Source organism: Syzygium oleosum, unplaced genomic scaffold, assembly GCF_021117445.2.
Source record: "Syzygium oleosum isolate NSW1041296 unplaced genomic scaffold, Sole_v2.1 Sole_v2.18, whole genome shotgun sequence".
NCBI lineage: Eukaryota > Viridiplantae > Streptophyta > Magnoliopsida > Myrtales > Myrtaceae > Syzygium > Syzygium oleosum.
The window spans coordinates 3,771,964-3,796,088 of record NW_026607502.1 but is presented as its reverse complement, the minus strand read 5'-3'; the positions used below and the strand labels follow the sequence as shown (position 1 = coordinate 3,796,088).

The window sequence follows — 24,125 nt, the reverse complement described above, 5'->3', positions numbered from 1 at the left end:
AGGCAAAAAGAAAACTCTAAATTATGTTAATTGCGACACGTTTACCCTGAACATTTTTCTAGTGACATAAAAAATCCAAAACTATGTCTACTGTGACACGTTTACCCTAAACTTGTGATATAAAAAACTCCAAACTTGTATTTATGTAACATATTTACCCTCCGTCAAGGTTCCGTTAGATAATTTTTTTAGCAAAAAACATTGTTGTATTTCACTTTGTTGGGGTGTGGTTCAAACTCCCCTCCGACAGGAAAGCACGGGAGTCGTAAGAGGCAGCGCCTCCGTGAAGCCATATGGTTTTTATATTCTGAGCTTGTATTTTATTGGTAGTTTGGGTTTGGGCCTATGAATAGCTACTATGACCGGGAAAATTGTCAAATCAGTCCTAAACCTATTGTACGACGGCCAATTCAGTCCTAAACCTTTTAATTTTGCCAATTCAGTCCTAAATCTTTTAAATTCTCGCCAATTGAGTCCTTCCGGCCAATTTTGGCCGGCCGGTGCTGACGTGGCCGCCGGCCGTCCGGTCAACGCTGACGTGGCAATTTTTAATTATTTTTTTTCAATTTTTTTCTTTTTTTTTTTTTTTTTTTTTCTGCTGCCTCCACTCTGGCCGGTCCGGCGGCCGGCCAGAGGGGAGGGCCGGCGGGGCCTCTGGCAAAGCTCGCCCCGCCGGCCACCAGCGAGGGCGAGACGAGGTCGGCCTCGCCTCGCCTTCGCGACCCAGGCGACGGCGAGGCGAGGCGAGGCGAGGTCGAGCCTCGTCAGATCTGGGCGAGGCTCGACCTCGCCGTCGCGATCCAGGCGACGGCGAGGCGAGGCGGCGAGGTCGAGCCTCGCCATTGCCGGGTCACGACGGCGAGGCTCTCGACCTCGCCTCGCCGTTGCGACCCGGCGACGGCGAGGCTCAACCTCGCCTCGCCGTGCGACCCGGGCGACGGCGAGGCTCGACCTCGCCTCGTCTCGCCTAGCCGTCGCGACCCGGTGACGGCGAGGCGAGGCGAGGTCGAGCCTCGCCGTGCCTGTCGCGACGGCGGCGAGGCCGACCTCGCCTCGCCAACCAAGGGCCGGCGAGGCTCGCCGCGCCGGTGGCCGGCGGGGCGAGCTTCGCCAGAGGCCTCGCCGGCCCTCCCCTCTGGTTGGCCGCCGGTCGCCGGACAAAAAGAAAAAGAAAAAGAAAAAAAAGAGTTAAAAATTGAAAAAAAATAATTAAAAATTGCCATGTCGGCGTTGACCGGACGGCCGGCTGGCCACGTCCACGTGACCGGCGGCCAAAATTGGCCTAAGGACTCAATTGGCGAAATTTAAAAGGTTTAGGACTGAATTGGCAAAATTAAAAGGTTTAGGACCGAATTAGCCGCTGTACAATAAGTTTTTATATTCTGAGCTTGTATTTTATTGATAGTTTTGGTTTGGGCCTATGAATAGCTACTATATCCTATAAATATATATATATATATATATATATATATTTTCTTTCTCTTATAATTGAGAGATGTAATAGAGAGGTGCGAGGTGCTAATTATAGTGTAATCCTCTGCTTGACGTAGCCCTAGTTTAAGGGTGAACCAGAATAAAAACCTTGTGTCTCAATTTTCTTTTTTGTTTTTTTTTATCTGTCCCACTCTAACTCTCAACTCACTTTTAGACTTTTGCCCTGCCTTTTTGTAGAGCGTGAGAGTCAAAACCTACATATGAAACTAAACGTCCCCACTCCTAACCCCTCGAGAAGGTAGGGAATCGAACTCCCCACCTCCCCAAGAAAGGGTGGTCATTGGAGTAAACCCAAGTAGTTTCTTTTCTTTTCTCGCTTTTACTTTCTATTTTATTGTGATTGTGCGCCGAATCCTAACACACTTAAGCCATGTGGGAATATAAAGAGATTTTTAACAGTTCTTATTGACAAAATTTTGACGGAGCATAAATATGTTACACAAGTATAAATTTGAAAAATGTTATAGTGAGACTAATTTAGGATTTTTGGTGACTTTTGCCATATTATTTACTTTTCAATACCTTCCATCTCGATTGAAACTCATGCAATTGAAATGTACCCTTGGTTAATAGCTTAAGCAAGCGGTTTTCACACTTGATTTTGACATTCTTTGGATTTTCGAGTAAATTATCGAATAAAGTTAGTGTAACTGAAATTTCCAATTGAATTATGAAACATTTATATCAACCAAATCTCAGAGGCGGACGTGACAAGTAATAGATGGTTGATGCGATGGGGTCCGATTGAAAATCATTTTCAGACTATAGTGACTTGATTTGAGATATCCCTAAATAGTTGAGGGGAAAATTACAAAAATGGATCATAGACTATTGTCCCTATTCAATTTTGGTCCATATACTTTACTTTTTAACCGAATTTGTCCCTGAACTGATTTTTAGCCTTGATTTTTGTACAATTTTCTACGTTCTTCGGTCCAAATCCAAATGAAGAATGTTAACTAAGCCCTAAAGATTAACATATGGCATCAGCCTGTTATAATTTCTGCAAAATAAAATAATAATTTATAGTCTAGTAACGGGTTTCCCATAATACTTAATACTTGAGTATTGCTTTTTGGGGCATTCTGCTAATGTATGATCTGAACAAATTTTTACTACAACTTCACGCCTAGGTCATAAATTTTCCATTTATTTTTTTGCACGCCGACATCACATATTGGTCTCCAACATTTAGTGAATTTTATGCATTTTGGTTGGAAATGCGAAATTTACCGATATCGCGATTAAAGATCAATTTAGGGGTCAAATGGACCACAAAATAAAGTGCAGGGACCAAAATTGAACGTGTACAGTAGCATGGGAACCATTTTAAAAAAGTTTACTCAGTTTTTTATTTCCACCTCGAGACCACATGTTCTCCTCCGACGCTTGGTCCAGCGTTTTCTATCGCCGTTGGGATGGTAACCAGACTCGTCCTGAAATCGTGACCAAAGATTAGTTTAGGGACCAATTCTGACACGGGATAAAGTATGGGGACCAAAGCTGAATATGCGCAATAGTACGTCGACCATTTTTTGTAATTCCCCTAAAGCTAATATTAGTTTTCCTTTTTTTTATGAAATAATTATTTTAGTATCGAGTTTCCAATTTCATTAAATATTTTTATTTTTAACCCGGGCCATCCAAGATAAAACTTTGATCAAATACATGCTCAATGATAAACGATTGACGAGCTGCGAGAATTAGAAACTACATATCGATTAGCGGCCCATAATGTGAGATCTACACTCAAATAAACGAGTTCTTTCTTTTGGTGATTGATTGAATTCAAGAAGATAGTGTCTATATGGTTAACTCTACAATTATTTTGTAGTCGAAACCTTTGCCTTAGGTTTATTGACTAACAATAATAGACCAAAATGGCCAATTAAATCAAGCCTCAATACTTTTGTTGGAAGTTGAAGGCCAAAGAGAGTGGGGGAGGTGTTGGGAATCCCTTGGTGAAAATGTCTGCCAGTTGATCTGTTGTAGACACTTAGCGAACACATAGATCGCCAGAAGCAACCGGCTCTCAAATAAAGTGAAAATCCAATTCAATGTGTTTGGTGCAAACATAAAACACAGGGTTGAGAGCAAGATAGGTTGTCACAACAAATGGTGAGAGGATTAAAAAGGGGGATACTGAGCTCACAAAGTAAAAGACGAATCCAAATAGTTTCAGCAACATAGTGAGCGACAACACGATACTCAGTCTCTCTATTAGAACGGGTTACATTGGGTTGCTTCTTGGCACTCCATGAAACAAGATTGGCACCTAGAAAAGCACAAAGACCTGGGGTGGACCGTCTAGTATTGGAACATCCAGCCCAGTTTGCATCAACATAAGCAGTCAATGAAGTAGGAGAACACAGCTCAGTGAGCAATCCGTGGGTGGATGTGCCAGCTAAATACCGGTATATATGCTTTATGGCCTATAGATGAGGTAATCTAAGTTGATGTATGAATTGACTAACCAAGTTCATAGCAAACTAATATCAAATCTGGTCATGGATACATATTGTAGAGTACCAACCATCTGTAGATACAAAGTCAAAAAAGTGAAAAGATCACCATCATTAGCAGACAGCAAAGTCTATACGGCCATGGAGTACATACAGTCTTGACCTTAACAAGGTCAAACTTACGCAAAATGTCATCAACATACATGACTTAAGATAAAAGCGTACCGTTAGAGCGGTGATAAATCTCAATGCCAAGGAAATAGTGAAGTGGTGCAAGATTCTTCGTAGTAAAGACCTTAATAACTGAAGAGTATATCACTTGGTGACAAGGATATCATCACCATATGGCAGAAGATATTGATGGCCTCAAGAAGAAGAATAGACAAACAACTAATGATCGGTCTTACTCGCCATGAAACCCAAATATAATAAAAAGTTGTTGAAGCCATGAAACCATGCGTGTGGAGCTTTTTAAAAACTCATTTGCAAAGCTATTCTTGACCCAAGTAGTGTTTGGTTAATTTTTTTACAAATGGGCTTTGAGAGGGTTTTTTTAAAAAAGGCAAAATACCCTTCGCGCCGACCCTTCCGCGCGAGGCCCCGCGAGCACCGCTGAGCTGATTTGGGAACTCAAAATGAGAGAAACCGAGAGGTTGGCGCATGTAAACGTTCTCACAAGAATGCCATGCAAGAAGGCATTCTTAAAGTTAAGTTGACGTATGACCCATCCCCGATGAAATCGCAATAGAGAGAACAACCTAAATTGTAATAGGTTTCGCGGGCTATCTCTTCATAATCCAATCTGGCCTGCTGCTTAAGTCCTTGTGCAACAAGGCGAGCTTTGAAGCATCCAATAGTTTTATTGGATATTACGAATTTATAACTAACTAAATTCTTAAAAGAATCAAGTGGTACAAGATCTCACATGGGATTGGTGGTCAAGGCATTAAATTTATTCTTGTACAACGTTTATTAAGAATATCAAAGTTCCAGCAGCTCTTTTCACGGGTGAAATCGCGGAGAAATGGTATCAAGCAGTCTCGGCGTGCTAAGTAATTTTCCCGAAATCAAAGTTACTAACCAAACTCTTCATGTTTTCCAAGAAGGAAAGCAAAAGAACGAAAAACACTTTTGTCACCATGTTTGTCACCCTGGTGTTCCCTCGAGAGGCAAACACTGGTGGGCACATTTGGCAACGTTTTGCTGCAACTAGAATTGGCAAATTTGGCCAATGTCAAGAAATGTGGCCCTGGTTGTGCGATGAAGACGGAGACAGCGAGAGCAGGCGATTGAAATCCATTCCACCCACACAAACACACACACTCACCTCTTCACTTGTCCAATCACAATCGAGGAGAACAGATCGTACTAGGGACAACATTCGATTAGAAGCCACTAGTTCATGTGTTCCTCAAAGCTACACACGGAGGAAAGGGGGGAGGAGACAGACCCACCTGCGAGAGAGGATGAAAAAGACGCATGGAAGCTGCAGCGGGAATCAAGAAGTGGAACCAACAAGGACAATGATGATAATGAACCAACTGTTGCAACTCCCGCCCCTGCTCCTCCAAAACCCGCCATGCCCACAAGAATCCCACTCAAATACCCACCAACTCGTTAGTATATCGAGATGGCACTGCGAGGAGACCAGAAGAAGCACAACGTCACGACCCTGGTTTCATCTGCTGGAAGCGACACGATGAGACAGAGCAACAGCAGGGACAAAGCGATTGCTCACTACAATGCAGATGCCGTGCTTATGGCTGAGTTTGAGCAGTCCAGCGTTTCTGGTAAGTCCTTCGATTACACCAAGTCGGTCATGGGCGTTCCTCAGTTTGCGCCCGAGGAGAAAATCACCGCCTACTTGTCAAGAATCCAAAGGGGTGGCCTCACTCAGCCCTTTGGTTGTATGCTTGCCGTCGAAGAACCGGGTTTTAGGATCATCGGTTACAGCGAGAATTGCTTTCACTTGCTGGGGATTAGGCTTGAGAGTGAGTTTTTGGGGTCAAGATCAGAGAAGGGTCTGATTGGGGTTGATGCAAGAACCCTTTTTACCCCTTCTTCGGGTGCTTCGCTGGCGAAAGCGGCAGCTTCGAGGGAGATTTCGCTGTTGAACCCGGTTTGGGTTTATTCTCGGGGCACCCAGAAACCGTATTATGCTATACTTCATAGGATTGATGTGGGGATTGTGATAGATTTGGAGCCTGCGAGGTCTGGCGATCCTGCGATGTCTCTTGCCGGGGCAGTGCAGTCTCAGAAGTTAGCTGTTCGCGCGCTTTCTAGGTTGCAGTCACTTCCTGGGGGAGATACTGGCCTGCTCTGTGATACAGTTGTGGAGGATGTACAGAAGTTGACTGGATATGACAGGGTTATGGTATATAAGTTCCATGATGATGATCACGGTGAAGTCATTTCTGAAATCAGAAGGTCTGATCTAGAACCATACCTGGGATTGCATTATCCTGCGACAGATATCCCTCAAGCTGCTCGTTTTTTGTTCAAGCAAAATCGTGTTAGGATGATTTGTGATTGCAACGCAGATCCAGTAAAGGTTGTCCAAAGCGAAGAATTAAAGCAGCCTCTTTGCTTGGTTAATTCGACCATTCGATCACCTCATGGGTGTCACACACAGTACATGGCAAACATGGGTTCCGTTGCGTCATTGGTGATGGCTGTTATTGTCAACAGCGGTGATTCGATGAAACTCTGGGGTTTGGTAGTGTGCCACCATACTTCCCCACGCTACGTCCCTTTCCCGCTTCGTTATGCTTGTGAGTTCCTCATGCAAGCATTTGGGCTGCAGCTCCATATGGAGCTGCAATTGGGGTCACAGTTGGCAGAAAAGAAAATTCTGAGGACACAAACTTTATTATGTGACATGCTGCTGCGAGATGCCCCGCTTGGTATCATCACTCAATCACCTAGTGTAATGGATCTTGTCAAGTGTGATGGAGCTGCATTATATTATGGTGGGAATTGTTGGTTGTTGGGTGTGACTCCTAGTGAGGCACAAGTGAAGGACCTTGCTGAGTGGCTGCTTACAAATCATGGGGATTCTACAGGTCTGAGTACCGATAGTCTGGCCGATGCTGATTACCCTGGGGCGGCTTCATTGGGTGATGCTGTTTGTGGCATGGCTACCGCTAGAATAACTTCGAGGGATATATTGTTCTGGTTCAGGTCACATACAGCAAATGAAATGAAATGGGGTGGAGCTAAGCATCATCCTGAAGATAAGGATGATGGCGGAAGGATGCATCCAAGATCATCGTTTAAAGCTTTTCTTGAAGTAGTTAAGTGTAAAAGTTTGCCATGGGAAGTCTCGGAAATTAATGCAATCCACTCATTGCAGCTTATAATGAGAGACTCGTTTCTGGATATTAATGTCAGGGGTCCTAAGTCCCTGACATCTGCAGGGCGAACTGATACCAAGATGCACGAAATAGATGAACTCAGTTCGGTAGCATGTGAGATGGTTAGATTGATTGAAACTGCAACCGCTCCTATATTTGGAGTTGATTCTGCCGGTCTTATTAATGGGTGGAATGCAAAAATGGCTGAATTAACAGGGTTGCCAACTAATGAAGCTATTGGGAAGTCCCTGATTAATGAATTTATCCACGAGGACTCACGTGGAACTCTTGAAAATGTTTTATGTAGAGCTTTGCAGGGTAAATTTCTTTTCCTTTTATCCCATATCAACAGTTGCAGAAGTTATTCATCGGTCTCGTCTATCAGCTAGTTTCCTGTCTTGTGATTCTCTAGTCTCTATTTTCTGTTCAGTTCTCTTTGTAAACATTTGCAGAGAACGGGCTTGTGAAGCTACTTCCTCTTGCATCTGCATAAACTACATCATTGCTTTGAGTATGTCCTTTTGTTTGTTTGTTCTACTGAGTTCACTGAGAATTGCCTCAGTCATTCTGTTGGTTAGTTTTAATCTTCTCAGAGATTCATTTTTATTCAACACTTAGCACCTTTATTTCTATCACTAGCAAGACACTTTGACCATGTTTTCATTTTTTAGACTTTAGCAATTAGTAGGAGTCCCATGAAGATGTTTGAATGATATGTTGTCCACACGAATGCCAATTTTTCACAGTGGGTTTCTTGGTCTCTTCTTTAATTAGGTTTGAATGCTGGTTGTGCAAATGTAATGTGATTGAAGTAGAGATTATTTCCTCCACATTGTGATGAGTGAGGCATATCAAAGAGAAGCCTCTAAAACCAGTATTCCTTATAGTATCCACTATATTAGAGTTGTGACAATACCCTGTATTACATCAACATGTTAGTGATTTCCTTGTCTGTCATCATTCATTTCTGTTTACAGTGCGAGGTAGATTTAGATGGAAATTGGCGATTTGATTTCATACTTATAGTCTTAGTCTGATTAATGGCATGAACGTCACTTTTACTTGATTTTATGATATCCAGGTGAGGAGGATAAAAATGTTGAGTTAAAATTCAGGGCTTTTGGTCTTCATCTGCAGAACTCAGTTGTTTATATTTTGGCAAATGCCTGCACAAGTAGAGACTACACAAACAATGTCATTGGGGTATGTTTTGTTGGTCAAGACATCACATGTGAGAAGATGGTGATGGATAAGTTTGTACGTTTGGAAGGTGATTACAAAGCTATCATACAGAGTCTTAGCCCATTAATTCCTCCTATATTCGCTTCAGATGATAACGGTTGCTGCTCTGAATGGAATGCCGCAATGGAGAAGCTGACTGGTTGGATGAGACACGAGGTCATAGGTAAAACACTTCCTGGAGAGATCTTTGGCGGGTACTGTCGACTAAAAGGTCAGGAGACTCTCACTAAATTTATGATTCTGTTGTATCAAGGAATAAGTGGACAAGACACCGAGAACTTCCCTTTTGGCTTTTTCGATCGAAAGAGGAAGTTTGTGGAGGTTTCCTTAACGGCAAGCCGGAGAACCAATACAGGTGGAAACATTGTTGGATGCTTCTGCTTCTTGCAAATTATTACACCTGATGCACAGCTAATCCCTGAAGGACAAGGCCAAGAGGATGCTCAGTGTGCTTTGAAACTGAAGGAGTTGGCTTATGTACGTCGAGAAATGAAAAATGCTTTAAATGGTATCAGGTTTACCCACAAACTTCTGGAAAATACAGCTATTTCCGATAACCAGAAGCAAGTTCTTAATACAAGTGATGCTTGTGAAAGACAGATCATGACGATCATAGAGGATATGGATTTCGGAAGCTTACATGATGGGTAGGTATCTCTGTCATGAAGGCCCCTGAGTTGCTTAATACTGGGTAATTCTTATTGTACTTGTTTTTTGTATTTGCAAGCTGCTAGCATAAGGAACATATCTCATCATTCTCTTTTTGAATTTATGACCGTTTTAGACACATTAAAATTTGAGACTGCTGTTCTTTAGATTTGGGCTAATTGTATTTCAGACCGGAGAGAAAATTGCATCAATTGAGGATAAGTCCAGTCAAAATCCTTGTTCTGGTGATGGGTTTCGTTAGATAGTCCAACCTAAAAGATTAAGTCAAAATGTGGGGGAGACTACGTGAATGTAAGGCCTATGGAAACCCGTTGATAAACAATGTGGTATACTTTAACATCCCCTCTCACGAGTGACCCAGACAGAATATGGCACGTGGTGGAACTTAGCTCTGATACCATGTTGGAAAGTCCAATCCAAAGCTTAAGCTTAATAAGTGGATGGAGACTACATGAATATAATGCCTATTGAAATCCTGTGGACAAGCGATGTAAGTTATTTTAACATTTTTAAAATTTTATCACAACCAATTGCTCTAAAAGTTTGAGTTCTTAAATGAATGTGTGGTTTACTATTAAATACTCTAGCACTCCCCCTCATTCGTAGTTTGGACTTTGACCTAAGATTAAAGTATGGAAATATATAATATGGGAGACAAATAGGGGATTAGGAAGATTTGAGCTCAGGATCTCTTGTTTTGATATTATGTAAAGTTTTATGAAACTATCTATTAGATGAAGGGGTGGTTTGATATGAATATGCTTTAACAAGTTTCATACACATATCCGCGTATATTTTCTGAGAGTTCCTTTTATGAGTAGGACAACTAAGGACAATTCATTGGCTTTGAAGGATAATTACTATATCATTCGGTGGCTACTTTGACATATCATACTCTCATTCAGTGGCTACTTTGACATATCATAGTGTGACATGTCATGGCAGTGCAAGGACGCGAAATGCTCAATTCATGTGAATCTAAGAGACGAACTCTCTTTCTCGCCACTCAAACAAGCATTAAGTAAATCCAACGTTAGGAAGAGGTTTAACCCTCACCAGATCTGTAGTCGTTCATCCTTTCTCAGTCAATTTGTTCCGTGGTTTTGGTAAAACGTATTTAAATGCATGCTTGTCACAATATTGCTACTTATGTGCAAGTCAGTACTTCATGATGCTTTAGTGCTGTTTCTTTTATTCCCTCTCAGTTTACTCTTTCTAAGCTGAGTGATGCCTAGAATTGTATATTATGCTGGTCAATGCAGAAGAGTGGATCTGAACATGGAAGAATTTCTTCTGGGAAGTGTTTTAGATACCGTCATTAGTCAAGTGATGATCCCACTGAGAGAAAGGAATTTGCAGCTCTTTCACGAAATTCCAGAGGAAATGAAAAATCTGAGCCTTTTTGGTGACCAAGTTAGGCTTCAACTTGTTCTATCGGACTTCTTGCTAAATGTTGTGCACCATGCCTCTTCACCAGATGGCTGGGTGGAAATAAAGATTTTGCCTGGGTTGAAGCTTATACAGGATGGCAGTGAATTCGTGCGGATACAAATCAGGTACTGAATGACTGTGTCAGACATTCTATATTTATTCTTGAATTGGTCTTCTGGATCTATAACAAGCAGCAGTTAAAAACTTAATTAGTTAATTATGAGAGTAATTTGATAACTGCACACATAGTACGGCCACTCTTCATTTTTTTTAGTCATGGATTCATATTTTTCTGTTTCGTCCTTTTGCGAAGAAAATTGTCTTTGTTTTTTATTCATTTCTAAACTGTGGAAGATATGCTTTTCTGTCTCATACTTTAAAAGCGATCCTACTGCCACCTGTAATGTAGCCAAAGATGAAGGCTCTTGATGGTGCTTGTCCATCTTAACTGCGTTTACATATCATAGTACCAAAATTATGGATTGCAACTTCTGATGGACATGCAGACAATAAACTTTTGAGATCTTGTTTGGAATTTGTGATACTATTATTACTATCCTCATGTCATACGTGCAGCAAGAAAAATCAAAATTGAATGAGGATTTTGTTTCATCCCAGAACGGTCAATTTATTGTCTTTCCCAAGTGATGATTATGTGTAAGAGATGCTAGAAAGTTTGCTCTAATTTCTGCTTCTTAGATTATGAATCACAAAACATCTGCTGAAAGCATTGGCCAAATGGAGACCTTTTTTTTTTTAAATTTGAAACACAGTCAGCATCGCATTAATGTCGTAATGACTAGACTAGCCTCTGAGATCAGGTTTTTCTTATATCAGAGGTACAAGTGAACATGCATATCATGCGTAGGTCTTTCTTTGAAGTTAGGCTCCGTTTGTTTCGCGGAAAAGTAATGATTTGGAAAACATTTTTCTAAAAATGGTCGCTTGTATCGCTTGAAATTAATAGTCAATGAATAATGTTTTTATTGCCAACAACAATTTATGTTTAAACATTTTCATGGACGATGAAAACATTTTTCGTTCGTTCATCTTAAGCGATACAAGTGATCGGTTTTAGGAAAATGTTTTTCTGATCATTCATTTCCGCGAAACAAACGGAGTCTTAGTGAAGTTACGTTTTCCTTGCAAGTGATGGCAATAATGCAGATTCAATTTGAATAAACTGTCCCTGATTGAAAGCTTCAAAGTTTTTTTCATAGAAGGCAATAGACCCCTAAGCTGAGGAATACTGTACAGAAAGGTAGCAGTATCATAAGCCCCCCAGCATGGAAGCCTGGACTTGTGCCAGTCTTTATTATTATAATTTGCTGACTTACAATTTTGGTTTGTCTTATTCCTCGCTATATAGTAGTTTTTCCATGCTAATCTTTTTGTCTCCTTGTTTATGTAGGATGATACATGCCGGGCAAGGTCTGCCTTCTGCTCTGATCGATGATATGTTTGACGGAGAGAATCAGTGGGGTACAAGTACACGGGAGGGCCTCGGTCTAAACCTGTCGCGGAAACTTCTCAACAAAATGAATGGTCAGGTCCACTATATTAGAGAGAGCAAGAGATGTTACTTTGTCATTGACCTCGACCTTAAAACGCAAAGAGAGAGACACAAGATGCTGTAACCAGAAACAGGCATGTTGAGGTGACAGTCTCTCTTATAATCTTATACTCGAGGTCAATGCATTCTGCTACGCCCAATTTATCACGACACACACAACGTTGCCCAAGAAAGCGGTCTTTGGTACAGGCGGCATATTATACGTGGTCTCTTGAATTCAGGTTCACTTTTTTGGCGAGAACTGTGGAGATTATTAGGAACCCCCTTCACAAGTATCTGGGGATAAGCTGTGCCAGTAAGTAATGATTCCCCTGGTCAGCAAAGAAACTCCATGGAGAAGATAAGCTAGCTCGGTCTTCCTTTTGTAACCCAAATAATGCCTGTGTTTTTTGTGCAATTGCTTCTGTAACATGTGGATAGGCTGGGCAATGAAAGATGGGATCCTTCTTTTGCTGCATCTTGTGCATGCTGCAATAGTATTGCTGTCTTCTGTTACAACTCACAGCATGAATAGATCGGCTACGATAGCATTGCTGTCCTATACTACAAGTAGATGGGAGACGGACTATTCATGGTGATGCTGCTGCTAATGGATTTTCTTCAAACTTCGCCTTATAAAGTGTGCACTGTCCATCTGGTGTGTTTTTTAGATCCGCCATACTAGCTCGTTAAATCTATGCGAGTATGTCGGGTTTTGAAGATCTTGAATCTGAAATGTAGGCCAAAGTCTTGTATGTGCAGTTCAAGATCTGGCAGAAGAAGGCTTTACTGGGAGAGAGTAGGCAACGGGTTTTTGCCGAATCTCCAAGCCCGTGCCCTTGGATTACAAAAGAAGAAGAAGAAGAAGAAGATTTGTTGCCCGGCATTGCCACGAAAACAATTCCATACTAAGATTAATGCTTACTAATGTCCAAGATGAATAATACAGCAAAAACTCAAGTATATTAAAATTGCATCTTTCTTTGAACGCGATATTTAGTTTGTGAATCGTTCCAACTCGTGAATGCTTGTTCTTTGGGTTCTCTAAGTAGAACATATGTTATTGACTTATTTAAATTTTAAATGATTATGCAAATTGCATATCTTTGTATATATGCCCATATTTGTGCAGTTTTAAAATGTTTTACATACTTTATATCAAATAGTAGTCAAATTGAGAGTCGTCAAATAAATGTAAATCGAGATTGGTTTTCATGCACATGCTAATAATAAGTGTGTGCTCCGTTAATTTTCATTTTTCGTGCAACATTGCGGAAAATTCATAGGTTTTTTTTTTTTGGTTGAAAATAGCTTTAATCGCACGAAATAATTGAAAAAACCTCGCATCATTTTCTTTTCTTACTGATGAGTATTTTTCTAAAAAGAAAACATCATATGAACATGTTGCTATTTTTTCAAAAAAAAAAAATCTATACAAAATTCAAAAATAAAAGGAAAAATGGAAAATTCTAAATAAGGGCTTGAAGTGCCCTCATTATCTCAAGTAAGAGCCCTCTCAAATAAGGGCACTCTTAAATAAGGGCATGAAGTGCTCTTATTTTTCAAAATAAGAGCCTAACGTGGCTATGTCAGCTTTAAAGAGTGGCTTGACTTTTCGGATGATCAAGGACATTTTCGTCTTTTACCTTTTTTTTTGAATTTTTTTTCCTTTTTCTGATTTTTTCTTTCTTCTTCGCCATCGGTGATGCCCGAAAAGGGCGGCGCTAAGGCCACCCTTGCTGGCCATAGGCGAGGGACGATCTCGCTTGGGTAAGGTCGGCCTTACCAGATTTGGGCGAGGTCACCTCACCGGTGGCCTGAGGTCGGTGAGGGCGACCTTCACAAGATCGGGTGAGGGCAACCCTCACCCAATGGTCGGCGACCAAATGGGCATCGCCGGTGGTCGGCGACTAGACCGGCGAAGAACAAACTAGAAAAAGAAAAAAATGGAAAAAAATGAAAAAGACAAATTAAAATTAAAATTGCTGTCAAAAGAAAATACCCTAGATCAATCAGAATATTTGGCTAGCCTGTGACCCGTGAGGTCGGGCCCTTATTTGAAATGGTCATGGCCACTTCGGGCCCTTACTTGAGATTGACATGGCCACTTCGGGCCCTTACTTGAGACTGACGTGGCCATTTCAGGCCTTTATTTTGACACAAAATCCACTTTAAACCCTTATTTAAGAAAATAAGGACATTTCACGCCTTTATTAGGAATTTTCCCCAAGAGAAATGAGAGAAATTGGAATGATACATAAACAAAAAAATCTTGCACCCAAAAGAGGGAAAATTCCAAAAAGGGGCCTGAAGTGGAGTCATTTTCTTAAATAAGGACATGAAGTGGCCAAATCATCTCAAATAAAAGCCTTTGGCCGGCCGGTGATTATTCCGTCGCCGAAGAAGGGGTATTTTAGTAAAAAAAAATTATAAGTATATTTTTTTGATTTTTTTTCACTTTGTTTTCCTTTTCCTTTTTTTCTTCTTCTCTAGTGGTCATTGCGCCTGGTTGGCGATGGCCTCAGGCGAGGGTTGCCTTTGTCGGTGTCGGGCGAGGGTCGCCTCGCCTGGGCTGGGCGGGCGAGGGCAACCCTCGCCAAATTCGGCGAGGGCTAGCCTCGTCCGGGCCAGCGAGGGTCGCCCTCGCCCGCCCGCACTGTGCGAGGCGCTCCTCACCCGCCTGCACTCAGCGAGGAGGCTGGCCCCCGCCCGACACCGACGAGGTCAACCCTTGCTTGCCTAGGCGAGGGCAGCCTCCACCTGAGGCCAGCGACCTCCGCTGGTCCCGACGATGGCTGGCGAAGGGAAGAGAGGGAAACAAAAAAGGAAAAGAAAAATAGAAAAAGAAAAAAAGAAAGAAAAAAATTCAAAAAAGTAAAAAAAAAACGAAAACACTCTTTAGCCTGAAGTCGGTTTTTATTCGAGACGATATGACCACATCAAACCCTTATTTGAGAAACTAAGGCATGCGTTTGGTCGTTCGGATTTCTAAACGGGATAGGATTGGATAGGATAGGATAAGAAATCTTGGAATTTCTTCTATCATGTCCACTGTTTGGTGGACTACGATTTAAAGTCGGATAGGATAATTTTTATTTTTATTTTTTCTATTCATGGGTCCAGGAGGAGTCAGTGAAGGAAAAAAAGCCGAGAAATTTTTTTGGTGAAATCGCACAAGGTATGGGGATGAAGATGACGGCGAGTGGAGCGTAGGGTTTATGGAAAAATAGGCATTAGAATCCTATCCTAGGTCTATCCCACCCTCCCCTATTTTTATCCAAGTTATATCCTTTATATCCACCTTATCCTATCTTGGACCACCACCAAACACAGTGATAGTGATAAAACATATCATATCCCGACTTTTATCCGGTCGACCAAACGCAAGATAAGGGTATTTCAAATCTTGATTTGAGACAAGGTCCACTTTAAATTCTTATTTGAAAAAATAACTCCACTTCGAGCCCATTTTTGTAATTTTGCCCCCAAAAGACGACTGTTGTTACAGAAAGAAGACGCGGGCAAAAAATCTATCGTCTTCTTCGCTCGACCTCTTCTCTCTCTCTCTCACTCTAGTCTCTCTGCTTCCAGCCAGCGACGACGATGCAGACGGCGAGCTCGCTTCTTTGCTCTTCCAACGCCTTGTCGCCGCCGCCGCCGCCGCCGCAATCCTTCGCTCCCAGTCCGAGTCACGCCGCCGGTATTCGGCACCACCTCCACCGCGCGGCCTCGGCCTCGTCTCCCTGTCGCGTTCGGTTGTCGTCGCGGCGCTCGCCAGCCGGGCCACCGCGAGTTGCCTCTCCTCTGCAGAGCACCGGTTCGGCGATTACCTGATTAGCTCCGAGTCCAGTCTCGTGTTTTTTTTTTAATTTCTTTATTATTATCGATTTTAGTCGATTGAGCAGCGTGTTTTGTAGTGTTGGTAGTGGAAAGCGATGAAATTCGGTGAGAAGATTCGAGAACTCTGAACCGAGCATTTGGGAATCTGTTGTCCAAAAATCGAGTCTTTCGCCTTTGTTTGGTCGTGTGCATATAGGACGTGGTCGGTTCGTTCTCGCTGGGGACTTGCTTTTTGTAGGGAATTGATTTCGTCGGATGCCTATATAGTTTCTTTGTCGTGGACATAGGTCGTGTGTGTCGCGTGTGCTTTTTTCGCTAGTTACTGAGTAGTTTTTACTTTGCTTTTGAATGTGATTTGTGTGTTAAGGCTGGAGGAATATATGTATGTGTGAATGTCAGTCCCTCCCCTCTCAAATTGGTAACTCCTTTGTGCGGTCTTTCTCGCTGCTTCGTGTGATTAATGGGCAAGATAAACACGCGCACGTGGACAAGAACCCACGGGCTTGTCTTCTATGCAAAACTGGTTAGCAAATGTTGCTTTGTCGTCGGTTGCTGCGGGAAGCTTGAGGTCGAGCTGGCAATCTGGTTAATTTTGCTTTACGATGATATTCCCTGTGGAGTTAATTTTCTTTTCATCTTAGACAATTGTTTGTCTCAAAAGGTTAAATTATGAGAAGATACACCCCAAAAAGTATGCCAACATATCACATGACATCCACTTATCATCAACTCAAGGGGCAATTGATAATTTGAGATAAGTAGGCTTTGAGAAGGAGCCTAATTCATTCTCCTATTTTATGGGTATGCTTAATTTTTCCGCATTTCTTGTTGCATTGGTCCATATTCTTGGATAGGTCCATATTGTCCATTCGAAATTGTAGCTATACTTTATTTCCTGAACTAGGTGCATATTGAGCTGGTAGACCATGGAATTCGTTGGTTTAAAATGTCATGTGATATTGTAAAGGCTCTGTAGGTTGCATATTAGTTTTTCGCAAGACCATTATTCTTATCACCATATAAGACCCTCCATCATGTCAACGTTCTGTTGAATTGAGAAGTTTTAATGGCTGTGCTTCTACGCCCTTCTTCAGTTTATAGTTTTGATTGCCTCATTCTTGAATTAGTTCTGGCATGCCTTTTAATGTAATTCCTTGTAAGAATTTCTTATACCATGCAGTTATCCAGGAAACAGTTGAAACTAGTACAACCGAATCAGGCCTTGTTGAAATTGGGTATATATCAAGTGTTCATGGGCTGCAAGGGGAGATCTGTGTCAAATCCAGCACCGACTTCCCTGAACTGCGATTTTCTCGGGTAAAACATATTCTTACTATCAATTTGTAGCTTTGTGACCTTACATGTGAGAAGGTTATAGATCTCTGTATGCATCAATATTTAATACCAAAACCAATTCCTTTTCTAGTAGACTGGGAAAAGATGGTTGAAGCAACAGGTTTTAGGCAAGGAGACAATTCAAGAAGTGGAGTTGGTAGAGGGAAGAGGATACCCTGGGCAGAAAAGTTGGCTACTCAAGTTTGAAGGAATTGACAATGTGGAACAGGTGAGCTTGTCCAAAAGGCCTGTTTGTTTACACTTAAGCTAAAGCAAAAAGTACTTTTTGGCTTTCCTGCTAAAATCTGAGATATACTATGAACTTAAGAAAAAAGGTTAAAGTGTGTGAGCCACAAGATTTAGGTAAAGCAAAATATAAAATTCAATCCGGACGGGCATATATTTACAATCTGTGTTGTTTCTCTAGTATTTTACTTGCAACATACTTGGATCTTGGATTGAATTATATGTAACTAAGACTTGGCTTCATTGATCATGATTAAGTTTTTAGGTGGGCAAACAACCTTGTACTGTGGGGCATAAGCTATATCTATGCACTATAATTCTGCAATTTTAGTCCTTGTACTACTTATTAGCATTGACACTTCCGTTCATCTTCCTTGTTAAATATTAAGGGAATCTGACCTGGAAACCATTAGGGTTGTCAAGAAGGATGACTCTAGTAGAGATCTTTTTAGACAGTAGCCCTAGTGATGCAACTATGCGCAGTACTGGGCCTGAGCCTGAAATAGCTGAATACATGGTAGGCATTGTCCCATTGCAAAGGCTTTATACATGCATGACACGTTGGGTTGTTTGGATATTTTTCCCTAATTCTGAATATCTGTTTGCTGGATATGGCATGAACGTCAGGCCACAGTCTCAGATATAATGGTTTCCGTTTAAAAAAAAAATCCTGAGAAGGTAAATTGATACTTGTTTTTCCTTGTAATGTTATAATGTCTCAAGCGCATGTGCTTGATGCACAGTTTCATGAAAGCTAGAAAATATATATAGTGGACTTTATTACTAATTGCCCTGATAGTTGCAGCCTAGACAAGAAAAAGCTAAGCAATATGCCATGATGTTATGGAATCTTTCTGTGTGTTATCTACTCAATATTGATGAGTGAACCCCAACATATCTCCTAATTATGAGCAGGAGAGTAACTCAGTTTTTCATTTTGCTAATTTGGGTAGAATATTGTGGTAAGAGTTACTAACTACTTCATTATCTTTCCATTTTGTACTTCTAATCAGGATTTTAAACTCCATCCAGGCTAAGAGACTTGTTGGTGCAGCATTACTTGTAAGAGAAGAAGATAGACCAGTGCTTGAAAAAGGCGAATTCTATACTCGTGATCTTGTTGGCATGAGAGTTCTCCTCAAGGTTGGGATGCAGTTTTATCTTATGTATATATGTTAAGGGACCATTCACGATGGTGCTCATTTGGCCCATTTCAGGAATCTGGTGAACCCATTGGAACAGTTGTTAATGTCTACAACAGTGGAGCAAGTGATCTTTTGCATGTCATGCTTGATAGTTCTGATGGCGCTGGAAAGTCAAAGCTAGCAGAAACTGGTGCCTCCAATCACTTTGTCTGGGTGCCATTCGTTGAAGCAATCGTTCCACATGTTGACATGGATAGAGGAGAAATGATGATCACACCTCCAAAAGGGCTACTCGAGTTAAATTTGCGCACCCACGAGAAGTCCAAGAAAGAGAGGCGCCAACTTGTGAGAGCACTTTCTTTTTGTGCTTGTTTGGGTTGTATGTTTCAACTATTGCTTAATGGAAATTTCATTAGACATCTGTTTTCACCATGTTCATAGCGGTACATAAATTTGCTTCTGGATGTTTACATTTTTTCCTCTTCTTTCTATTGGGCCTTTGGAATTGGGGTTCTCATTCTCTGTTATGCCCATATTCTGGAGTGCAAATGCTTTCTCTTGTTTGCGTCTTGATTGGATTTATCGCAATATATCTGTCCAAACAAAAGTTAGTCTTCTCTTGTCAGGTAGGTGACTTGAGTCCATTTTGAGAACCATGAAAAGAGAGACGGATGGCATAGCTTGAAAATTAACTTTCAGGTGTCATATAACATTTGAACAGCAAGGCAGACCTAACTAGAAAGATCATATATTGGTGGTCAAGGTCACAAATTCACCTCATTCTTTAATTAGAAGGCAGGAATATGATGAAAGAAATGAAAGATGTACAGACTGCATAGTATGTATATAGATAAGACTAAAGTAGCATATTCATAGTGCAGCCTATTAAATACGAGAAAACACATTGTTCTCTTGGAGCTATGCTCTTTGAACTTCGCTTATAGTGAAATTATTTAACAAACCTTTGAGCATATGGCAAATGGAATCATGATATAAATAAACATAGAAGTTTAGATCAAATTTCTTTGCTTATTCTGTAATGTATGAATTTTTATGTGCTTGTGGCTGCCGTTGCACAGTAAAATTTCCGGTTTTATTTATTGAAATATGGTATCTGTTGTAACCAGTGTAAGTTAGATATGCTTTGATGCATTTCAGGAATGGAAAGAAAGGAAAAAGTTCCGAAAACTCCTCATAGCAGCAAAAAAGAAGTTATGTGAACTGGAGCAACAACATGTGTTTCATGGGTTTAGATATGGTGATAAAACCCAAACAAGCTTACTTGCAGATCAGATTGTTGGAGTGAACTCTAAATTGCTTCAACAGGCTTTGCAAAATATAGACCTATCCTCTCAAAGGTAAGCTGCTGCGCATGTTTGATTGAGTCACTTTCTAGAGCATGTGTAGTGTGTGTGTGTGTGTGTTTTTTTTTTTGGCCCTAGTAGAGAAAATATGTAAATTAGTCGTTCATCATTCAGTGATAAAACAGACAGGCATAAAAAATGTTGTCAGACATGCCATCTTTGTGTCTAACATGATTATGGTTGGCTAAAATTGTGGTTGTCGCTTTTGTTCTATTGATCAGATATGACAACTTCTTGAACCTGTTTCCTGATTGAATATTTCATTAACATAATTTTTCTATCATGTTCTTGATTTCTATGCAAAGACTGCTTGAAATGTTACTTATATCAATCACATTGTAAATGCAATGGTATTTTGTGCTTCCACTGGTGAAGCTGACGGTAAGGATTTTTACTTTTGTCCTTATGTCTCAACTATTTCTATCAAACATATTCTGCTTTGTCTCATGTCATGAATCAGATGGAGTGCTGATGCTACAAGAACCAACATTTATGATGCTCTGACAACATCAGAAAACTACCTCACTCCTTTGGTAAGGATGGATAAACAGTGTGTAAATTCTGTTTTTGAAGAGAAGGGGCTTCATCTGATTTCGAAGGGCAAAGTTGCCACTGTCTTGGTTGTGACTAATAATGCTAAGGAGGCCTCTGACCCTACTATATTGTCCAAGTCTCTTGTTCAGACATTAGATTGTACTAATCAGAAGCTAGTGAAGGTGAGGTTTTTTGTCCAGTTTCTTTATATAGAGGATGTTTTTTGGTTGAATATTTCCATTGGCTTTTTCAAGTTGATTTGTCATGAGATTAATACCTTTTATTGCTTACACAACTTCTGATTGGAAGGGATTATGTAACCTTCTCTTACTTCTCCTTTTATATTATCATCACTTGGTTTGCTAGGAAAAATTGAGGTCAGATAAAACAAGGATGGTCCCACCAAATTTGAAAGGGGGTGCTGCCCCACTGGCTGGTTGAGATGATTGACTGTAATGTAGAGAAATATTTCACTAAATGAGAGCCGTTGTCAAATTGGATTCGAGTGAGGTGAAAATGTCTGGCAGCTATTACCATAGTTTCAGATACTGGTTCATTTTTGGGCTTTTTCAGTTCATTAAGTACATTAACACTCTATTGTATCTTTTGACTTAAAGTCATTTTTATCAGTATCTAGTGGGCTAAGTTATAGAACATTTACTAATGAACGCTATTTGTTTGCCCTGAAGCTGTTTGACCAGACCAGACCGGGATCGTATCTTTTCTCCCTGTTTTAGTTTTTGAAACTTAATTTCCGTTACTTAATATAGGCCTTCCTCATTTATGCTGGAAGACCAAAGATCTATTCTGTAATTTTATAGATATTGACAGTGTTGTTGAATCCTCTGAAAGCTGCTGGTGTGGTTGATGGCTTCTCAACACTAAACTGATTCCTTACACTTTATATAGATCTCGCACCTGCCTTTGAAAAACTTACTATTGCAGTCTCATTTCATTAAAAAGGGCTTATGCGGTTTTATAGCTAAAATGAAGAAGATATCTCTCGGATCTGATGTTAGTGTTACATCTCTGCTTATTAACATGAGTGATCAAAGTTATTACATGATCGTATATCTTTTCTCACTTGTTAATAACCTGTGGTCCTTGAGGATTTCAACCTATTTTTTGTCATCCATGAGAGATCTATGCAGTCGACCATGTGAGATTTATGGAATATATGAAAAATAAGTGAACAGGTCTAGAACTATGCATGAGATTCACTGGTACATGAGTTTGGTAACTGCAAGTCTGGTTATTACTTTGGAGAGTTAAGGGAAGTCAGGATGCTTCCTTATGGCTTATTTTTCATATAACAAACAGTGGGCTAAACTTTTTCTATTTGGACAGGCTGGCTGTACTCAGTATATGCTATTTATCAACTAGCTTAACAAACATGTAACACTGCAGGAAGAAGACCGTGCATCTATGCCTCTACTAATGATCTGCCCGGCTGGTGAAATCCTATCTTTCCAAAAGTTATTCTCAGAGAATGATTATTTTGGATTTGACTCTGAGAAGGTTAGCGCTCATCTCATGTTCTATCATTAAACAGCTTAAATATTTGAAATCAACATGCCTTCCTGTTCATTGATAAGAATTTTTAAATCAATTGCAAAACAGTTCAGATGGTGATGTCCTGTGTAGCTAAAGTACTATACAATGATAATGTCACTCTACACGGGTTTTAAAAGTGACAGTCTCTAGCCAGTTGTGGCATCTAGGTTTTCAGTTCAGCCAGCCGAACTTGCTGGACCAGCGAATATCTATAAAGTTCACAAGGATCTTGTGATTGTGCATGCGATGTTATTGTTGATGACTTGATGTATCTGATATGGAGAGCCTACACAATTTCATAATTTTTAAATGACGCAAAAGTTAAGCAATTATATTTAATCATATTGGACAGGTTTGGTTTTTGAAAGAACAGATGCTGCCAGTGGTTGGCTGTCCAGATGAACAGAAGAGGCATAAGATTCTGATGAAATCTCCTTGGGAGATGCTCCAATCACCAATAGGATCTGGAGGAATTTTAAGTTTGATTTCATCAGAAAGTATTGCTGATAATCTTGGTAAAATTGGTGTGGAATATATACAGGTGCGTTACATTTCTTGGATCTCTTTGCATGATACAAAGTCCAGGGAGTGGTGAACAGAGTGCATAGGTAGCATTTAGTAGCGGTGATCTTATCTGCAAATCCCAATGGTGGTCAGCCATTTGTATTAGGTTGCATAGTATGAGCTCCAAAAGAATGATCTTGCACTAGAAGGTTCCTTCATGTCATGAATTTCATCACATTGGTTAGACTGGAAATATAGATCGACATGAAAACATGTTCCAAAATGGATCACTATGCTACTTTGTTGTTATTCTGCTGATTTAGCAAATTGTTTTCTTCTTCCGCATAATTCCATTAGAGGTTGTGTACCTATATTGTCCATGCATGTTTCCACGAGCATCCACATGTATCCGCATCTGCTGGGACATCCACAGATGAATCATCATGTACTCTGAGATGCACTTCTTACGCTCCTTTTACATCATGAGAATTATATATGTGATCCTTAATGTGGTAACGCCGCAGATTTGTAGCACCAATCGACAATTTCTCGATACGAGGACACTGCTTCTTGGGTATGTTCATTCTAGGGAAGCAGACGTGGGCATTCAGGTCGTAGAAGATAAACTGTTCTCCGAGGAAAGCCCCGACATCATATTCTCCATGGATTTCTTGAAGAAGTTGATGACCGAGACGAACAAACTTCAGTTTGACGCCGCAGTGAAGCCAAACGCACATGTCGAGCTGGTCGACAAAGAGTGGGTGGATGTCACCCCTTCGTCTCCCAACTCACGTGAGATCCGCTGTTCCCTTCTATTAAGTTGTCTGAATATATGTTCCTCGAACAAGGTTTGCTTACTGGAGATCCCCGAGTAACGTAACTTATAACAATGATCGAAATGTATTATAGCAAGTTACCATAGATGAGGTTTTGCATGAATTGCCTAATTATATGACGCATATAAATCATTTTGACCATTTTGGAAGTTTCTTAGTGTGTTGCGGATATTAGGCTTTCAAAGTTACTATTCCTTAATAACTCTTAGCAATTTCTCATGGAGTATATCGATACCCAGCTACCACCAAGAACCTGTCTATGAATTGATCTTGGAAAGTTAAGGTCTAATCAAAATGGATTATCCAATTACGGAGATAAATTTATATGTATCTATTCTTGTGGTTAAGTTGTTAAAGTACCCCATGCAGAGTGAGCAGAATCGGCCTTATTCTAGGCAAGAGTGCTTAAGATGTGTTTGTTTCACGGAAAATGAGTGATTTGGAAAATATTTTCCAAAAAATAATTGCTTATATTGTTTAGAAAAATTAGTCGACGGAAAATATTTCATCATCGATAAAAATCTATGCCTAATTATTTTCGTGGGCAATTAAAATTTTTTCCAT

The 24,125-nt window shown here is 40.5% G+C and overlaps 2 protein-coding genes across 5 annotated transcripts; both read left to right on the top strand.

Annotated features, from left to right (window-relative positions):
• The first annotated feature begins 5,213 nt into the window (after window positions 1-5,213).
• On the top strand, window positions 5,214-12,681 carry LOC115682078 (phytochrome E). Of its 4 annotated transcripts, XR_008818398.1 has the most exons (5): window positions 5,216-7,627; window positions 8,391-9,198; window positions 10,483-10,776; window positions 12,063-12,340; window positions 12,446-12,681. XR_008818398.1 is itself a non-coding variant. In XM_056319603.1 (4 exons), the coding sequence occupies exons 1-4, from the start codon at window positions 5,587-5,589 to the stop codon at window positions 12,286-12,288; spliced, it is 3,120 nt and encodes a 1,039-aa protein (XP_056175578.1). In that variant the 5' UTR covers window positions 5,214-5,586; the 3' UTR covers window positions 12,289-12,681. The 4 variants fall into 4 exon arrangements, 3 of the variants coding, with proteins under 3 accessions (XP_056175578.1, XP_030462082.2, XP_030462081.2); XM_056319603.1 differs by having other exon boundaries at window positions 5,214-7,627; window positions 8,640-9,198; window positions 12,063-12,681; XM_030606222.2 differs by having other exon boundaries at window positions 5,215-7,627; window positions 10,486-10,776; window positions 12,063-12,681.
• Window positions 12,682-15,703: 3,022 nt separating this feature from the next.
• On the top strand, window positions 15,704-23,710 carry LOC115682068 (uncharacterized). Its single transcript, XM_030606211.2, has 10 exons — window positions 15,704-16,020; window positions 17,224-17,360; window positions 17,473-17,607; window positions 18,657-18,767; window positions 18,842-19,114; window positions 19,928-20,127; window positions 20,594-20,849; window positions 22,075-22,185; window positions 22,574-22,762; window positions 23,250-23,710. Exons 1-10 carry the CDS (start codon window positions 15,807-15,809, stop codon window positions 23,598-23,600), a joined length of 1,977 nt encoding a protein of 658 aa, XP_030462071.2. The 5' UTR covers window positions 15,704-15,806; the 3' UTR covers window positions 23,601-23,710.
• The last annotated feature ends 415 nt before the right edge of the window (window positions 23,711-24,125 follow it).

Coding starts and splice junctions, on each gene's coding strand:
- LOC115682068 (XM_030606211.2), top strand. CDS start 15,807: ATGCAGACGGCGAGCTCGCTTCTTTGCTCTTCCAACGCCTTGTCGCCG. Junction 17,608..18,656: donor GAATTGACAATGTGGAACAG/GTGAGCTTGTCC, acceptor AACTCCATCCAG/GCTAAGAGACTTGTTGGTGC. Junction 20,850..22,074: donor CTAATCAGAAGCTAGTGAAG/GTGAGGTTTTTT, acceptor GTAACACTGCAG/GAAGAAGACCGTGCATCTAT.
- LOC115682078 (XM_030606221.2), top strand. CDS start 5,587: ATGGCACTGCGAGGAGACCAGAAGAAGCACAACGTCACGACCCTGGTT. Junction 7,628..8,390: donor TTTATGTAGAGCTTTGCAGG/GTAAATTTCTTT, acceptor TATGATATCCAG/GTGAGGAGGATAAAAATGTT. Junction 9,199..10,482: donor TTCGGAAGCTTACATGATGG/GTAGGTATCTCT, acceptor TGGTCAATGCAG/AAGAGTGGATCTGAACATGG.